Here is a 6,187-nt window from a genome sequence, read left to right as displayed (position 1 = left end):
GCTTTTCCCTTTTTATTTGTTTCTTTTAAAAAAAACAAGGTCATTCAAACATATTCTCCACGTTTTACATGTCCCTTGACCTTGGTATATTCTAATAGACCGAGGAAAAATGACTTAATATTTTTCTTTTTAATTTTTCTACCCAAATTCTTTTACCTTCACCTTCAATCTCAAAATTATATTTATTTCAAATTTCAAACCTCAAGAATAAGATGGTAATTTTAGAGAAATGGACAAGGATGCAATTTTGCATAGAAAAATCAAGGATTTCATATGCTTAAGGTGAGATTGAAAACAATGGATTGAATAAATTAAAAATAATTGATATAGGGATTGAACAAATTGAAGATGACAAACTTTAAAGAGAAAAATAAAGGGTTCTGGTAGAAGTTGAAGATGAGGGCATTAAGACACTTTTGGTTATTTTAACAAATATATATAAAAAAAAGGTAAGGCGACAGAAATATGTCATCAGCTTGAAAGCAAATTCATTAAAATCTGGAGGGGTATGTTTAAATGAACTATAAGACAATTAAATTACCAATTTCATCAGCTCCCTCACCATTGGACGCTTATTAATATAAATTAATGTAGTAGGTCCAAACATACTAAAAATATTGTACCTAATAAGACAGATATTTCACATTTATATTTCACATTTATGTAATGGTTCCAAGTACATATCATGTCATGTCTCTATCAATTGTAAGATTTTAGAGTAAGTAAACATTTCAATCAAAAATCTTGTTGAATAAATTGGTAACTTACAAATGAAATTTTAAGTCAAGTAGCGAGGACAGTTCTATAAGGAGACTTGAATAAGAAGTACTTTGAAAACTCTGCCTTTGCTTGCATTACAATTGAAGTCAGGTACTCATGCAACACCACACCCTTCAAAGAGTTAGCTTTCAAGTAAACCTTTCAGATAACAAAACATTCCCACTCTCTTGTATTACAGGAGACACGATTGCCCACCTCTCCTTCCTATTGAAAGAACCATTTCAACTAAATAGACAACATTTCTTTTGTTCTCTACCTCACTACAAACTGATCCAAAGAAGATAAAATACACAAACAGAAGCAAATTTCATCTCTTTTTCAATCTCTTCTAAGGAGCTGAAAATAGAGAAAAGGACTTACAACCCATGCCATTGTTGATGGTTTCTATGTAAACTTGATCATGGCAAAAAGAACCGATTTTACACAGAAGTTGTTGGATGACCTCCGTATGCGGAAGGAGCGGATGGCTAAGCCTCACATGTCAAACCGCTCAAACCAGATGTCAGCCGGTAAGTTCATAAAACATGGACATTTGAAAATGGGAACCAGTCGGGTACTTCACTTTTAAGTGTGAAGTGCTGTGCCCATGGTGTTCCCACGCCATAATCTGGTACCATAGCTTGCCAAGAATAATAGTTATAGGTGTCTTTATGGTCTACAATCCTTATGTGTTGGCTTGAGTTGTTAACAAGCCCAAAGCTTTTGTCTTCGACAAGGATAGAGCCATTCAGAATGTTCCAATGAAACTTCCTTGCTTCGGCCAAGATTGGAACAAAATATTGACCCCGAAACATTCACAAAACATTGAACGTTTCAGATTGTCTTGGAATGCCTGTCGAGACCATTTTGATTTTTTCCTTATCAAATTACATCCAAATGAGATTTTAACTTGCTTTTTCAAGTCCTTTTAAAAAAAAAAAAAGTTTTTGCTTGGAATGATTCCACTTTCACGCCAGTTAATAATTCTATTTTAAGACATGCAGAAGTTTCATATTATCAAGAGGATTTTTCCTAGAATTAAGATAAGACATACATTTTGACAAAGTACTTAGCAAAAATAAATAAATAAATTTTGACAAATATCTTTTCAGCCAACCACAAATTTTAGGGCTAATTAAGGCTTTGATGATGAGACTTCTACTAATTTAAATAACCATGTTGACATATCTTTGATGATCCAATCGACAGATAAATATCAAAACTTCAAGCAGTCTTCTCGAGGATCAAGACAAATAAATCCACATGAAACTGTAAGTTCCCCCATCTTTTATTGTAAATTTTTAAAAAAAAATCTTTCCTATTATTCATGCTGTTATGTGTTCTTCTCTAAACACTTTTAAGTATAATTGGTACATAATCTACATAGTTGAGTTCTGGTTATTGCAGATTGGTACCTCAAGCAGGGACACACGCAAATGGCTTGGTACTGGCAATAAGTCACTCACCATCAATGAACCTTCAAAAGAGATTGTCACAGTTGGGAGAGGTCGAAGCACCGAACACATAGCTGATCTTTCCATGGCCATAGCTTTTGCACTTAATAATGGTAGGAACGTCAGAAAAATGGATTCTTCGAGCAATCCCATGGCGAGTTTCATGCAAAATTTCGGGAGGAGATCCGTAAACTTTGGCGAAATGGATCGAAGGGGTTTAGATAGGAGTCGGCCTCCGAGTGGACGATTTCCTACACTTTCACATCTTCACATTAAAGAGATATCGAAAGGTGCACAGAAGTTGAATCAGATCCTCATGGCTTGTTGTAATGGTGTTAATTTTGACAAATACTCAATTGATATTGGGAGGGAACTTTTGAAAGGGGCCATGGATTTGGAAGAGTCCTTGAAATTGCTCGTGGACTTGCACGAAGCTTCGGAGTACATGGTGACCCCACGTAAAAAGAATCAGATCAGATTGATCGAGGTTGACGATGATGATGAAGAGGTGGTTGTTGAAGTAAACAAAAAGAATCAATTAGGCCGACCAAAGTTCTCTTTCGATGGACCCTCGAGAAACTCTCTTGAAGATGTGACTAAGACTAGTCTTCTCAAGCAGAGGTTGTTGGCTCTATCTTACTCTACAGAGGCTCCAATTGCATCCTCACATTCAGTTTCTCATAGGAGGTCGCCTAGCGGTGATCGAGATTCCAGCATTGTTAGTGTATTTTCAAGCCCAAAGAAACACTCAAATTCATCAAACTCTCAAGCAGAAAAAGGGAGGATTCCAAATGTTATAGCGAAACTTATGGGACTCGATGCACTTCCACCAAATACAGAGTCAAAAAATGGAGCACCAAAAGACACACGAGTCAAGCAAGGAACAAAAGCAGGGAAGGATTCAAAGAAAAGTTTCCAGGAAAGTACCAAAAAAGTCGAACCAATGATCATGATGAGAGCCAACAAAACGTCTGCAAATGCGTACACGGCAGACGTAAAACCAATGTCAAGTTCTAAGAAGTCGGCGTTTGATAGGGCTCAGTTGAACCAAAACACTGAAATTATGATCAACAAACAGGAAAAGATGAGAAGGCAAGAGAATCCAAATCTCAAGGAACAAAAAAGCCATGTGAGAGCTGAAACCAAAGAACAAGTCTTGAAGGATGATTTTCAGAGGACGGCACTGCAGACACATAAACACTCAGACGCTGCTGATGTTAAGCATGAAAAAGTGGGAACAAAGGAAACCGGACTACAGAAAGAAAAGAAAAATGTATATAATAGGCTTTTGATGGCAAGCAATCAAACAAAACTCCAACATGACGTGCTTCGAATATCCAAATCTCAAGATGCAAAGCTTCCAACATTGGAAAGAAAACATCTGAATGCGAAAAACAAGTTGGAGGTGAAAACCCGGAAGGGAAGTGAAATGATGTTGAAGAGTTCATCAAAAGTTACCAATGAAGTCATGAATTTGCAAAAGAAGCTGTCACATGTGAGTCGAGTCGTGCCAAGTAAGAAAAGTTACACAGAAGCTTTTGTTGCAATGTCATCGAAAGGATACCAAGAGAGCAACCATAGTGAAGATCTTGACCGGGAAGGAAATTCTACTAAGCTCAAACTCAACATGAAGAAATCCCCAAGAGAGACTGAAAGTGAAGTAGAAAGTGTTGCACACACACAGAAGAAAGTAGATGGCACACAAGGGCATAAAAGTGTGAATCCAAGAAAAATACATGAAGTAGTAATCAGAGAAAATAGCTCTCCCCAACACATGTCTAAGCCACTGAAGCAGCCAAAGATTTCAGTTTTACAAGAACCGAAACTGAGAAGGGAGAACAGAATCAGGTCTAAGGAAGCAGAAGTAAGCATTAATACATCCAAAGAAGCAAGTATACAACCATTGAATTTCATACAAGATTTGCAGAAAAGTTCTGAGGGAGAAGAGTACCAAAGGCCGAAAGAAACAAAGACTCTCCCTTCAAAGGCCAATGTAAGCTATGGGTATCTCAAAAGCTTCAGTAAATTCTTTATCTAAAACTATAGTTAGTCATGAAGGTTGGTAAATTTCTCAATTAAGCTTTGTCATCTATTATACAGATTCAAGACATAACCACAAAGGTTTCTGATTCCCTGCAAGACTCGACAATTTCGGTTTACAAAAATCAACCACTAGAGTCCTCTGAAGTGGTATCAGTTCAAACCAAAGGTAATTAACTACAACCTTGCATTGCTAATAGAAGTTCAAAGCAGTAGCATCCCTTCACAAATAGTTACATAACATCATATCCCCGTGACCATTCTTGGTGTGTGAATGTGTTGTATTCTGTTGAAGGAGCGGTTTCTATTTTTGGGAGAGTTTATTTTTTTCTTCTCTACTCCGGTTTTTAAATAGTGATTGTTCTTAATCTGATCCGTGGACACAGACACACTGCCGAACCACGTAAATCCTTGTGTTTTTTGTGCGATTTTTGTTCTCTTGTGCTGTTTTGTTTTTCACAATTCTAACGAAAAACATGGAGAGAATTAGTAGTTGATCGTCGTTATCTTTGATGCTTAACAGGTCTGCATGAACACAACGTGGTAGGCAGCTCTGAATCCTTACAACATGAACAACAGAAAATTCTCAAATCTGAAAATCGAGCATCACTTAGCGAGGACGAAAGCCATCTCAAGGAGATACTAATTAAGAGTCAACTATTCCTTAATGCTGCCGAGGCGCTCTTTAGACTCCATATTCCTGTTGGAATCCTCCATGACAGTTCCCATAAATACCAAGACGACGAAGACAGTAAGCTAATTCTAGATTGTGGCTATGAAGTGATGAGAAGAAAAGGGAGAAGACAAGAGGTCTCTTTCCATTCTTTTGCAACCATTTCTATTGGGTCTGTGAAGGTGAAATGCTTAGATGACTTGGTTAAGGAGTTGTATAAAGACCTTGACATGCTTAAATTCTCTGCTGAAAGCTGGGGAAATGAATATGATGCTGCAGATTGCCTGCATAATATGCTTCATGAAGACATCCAAAACAAAAATCCAGATGTTAACTGTATGTGGGATTTCGGTTGGAGCAACACGATGTTCGAGTATCTCGAGGAAGATGAGATTGTTAAGGATGTGGAGAAGTATGTACTAAATGGACTCATTGATGAGCTTACTCGAGATTTTTTACATGTGAGCATTGTTGTTGATTGAGAAACTATTACAAAGTTGTAAATTAATCGAGTGGGATTGTTTTTTTCTTGTTTTTTTTTTTTAAATGCTTCATGGCATGTTTATTTGAGAGAAGTGGAAATGAAATGAAAGGGAGTGATTTGCAACATAAAAATTTGTAAATTTTTTCACTAATTTGTTATTGTGTAATAGGATTTATTGTTGCGATAAGTGTCTCGTTTCTGAAGATTAATGTGGGAACTATTTTGGTTGCGTGGTGTGGGGGTCCAGAGGTTGGCCTTCGTGGTAAGGATTCGGGGGCAGAGCCCTTGAACCGAATTGCATGTGATCTGATAAAAAAATTTGATCAGATTGAATAGGGGCATTTCGGATGTCTTATTTGGCCTCTCTGGGTGAGGGGATTAGAGTTCAAAATAGAGAAACTGTTTTCTCAATCTTTATGTGATCCCCATACTTACTAAGAAAAACAGAAGTAGTAGAAAAAAATAAGATGCAATCACACACAAAAATACGTAGATTTTACATGGTTCCCTCGAGATTGAGGTACATACACAGATCACACCGATTTCACTCTGGAGATAATTACACCCTTTCACCGAAAAAAGAAGAAGAAATATGTACCCCAAAGAACATATGTTACATAATTCTAGTAAAATTACAAAAATAACTTTGTAAAAATGTTATTTTCTCAATTACACAGTGCTCCACCAACGAGCATTGTGTAAAATGATGAACAATACTCCTTATTGACCACTACCATCCGGCTCCACAAACAATAATAATACTCTCGTAAATTAGAA

The 6,187-nt window shown here is 36.9% G+C and overlaps 1 protein-coding gene across 1 annotated transcript; it reads left to right on the top strand.

Moving 5' to 3' along the window:
• Window positions 1–1,158: 1,158 nt before the first annotated feature.
• LOC147403584 (uncharacterized) lies at window positions 1,159–5,541 on the top strand. The gene is made up of 5 exons (XM_086439207.1): window positions 1,159–1,289; window positions 1,969–2,030; window positions 2,167–4,206; window positions 4,314–4,422; window positions 4,777–5,541. The coding sequence occupies exons 1-5, from the start codon at window positions 1,181–1,183 to the stop codon at window positions 5,406–5,408; spliced, it is 2,952 nt and encodes a 983-aa protein (XP_086295333.1). The 5' UTR covers window positions 1,159–1,180; the 3' UTR covers window positions 5,409–5,541.
• Window positions 5,542–6,187: the final 646 nt, after the last annotated feature.

Source organism: Akebia trifoliata, chromosome 4 (assembly GCF_017979445.1).
Source record: "Akebia trifoliata isolate Shusen 1 chromosome 4, ASM1797944v1, whole genome shotgun sequence".
In the NCBI taxonomy this organism is placed as follows: domain Eukaryota; kingdom Viridiplantae; phylum Streptophyta; class Magnoliopsida; order Ranunculales; family Lardizabalaceae; genus Akebia; species Akebia trifoliata.
The sequence above is the reverse complement of the archived record's forward strand: the minus strand, read 5'-3'. Positions and strand labels throughout refer to the sequence as shown.

What these genes read in the sequence shown, in the direction of transcription:
- LOC147403584 (XM_086439207.1), top strand. Translation starts at nt 1,181, where the DNA reads ATGGCAAAAAGAACCGATTTTACACAGAAGTTGTTGGATGACCTCCGT. An exon ending in CTCAAACCAGATGTCAGCCG is followed by an intron (nt 1,290 to 1,968) that starts GTAAGTTCATAA and finishes TCCAATCGACAG; the next exon opens with ATAAATATCAAAACTTCAAG. An exon ending in CTCTCCCTTCAAAGGCCAAT is followed by an intron (nt 4,207 to 4,313) that starts GTAAGCTATGGG and finishes TCTATTATACAG; the next exon opens with ATTCAAGACATAACCACAAA.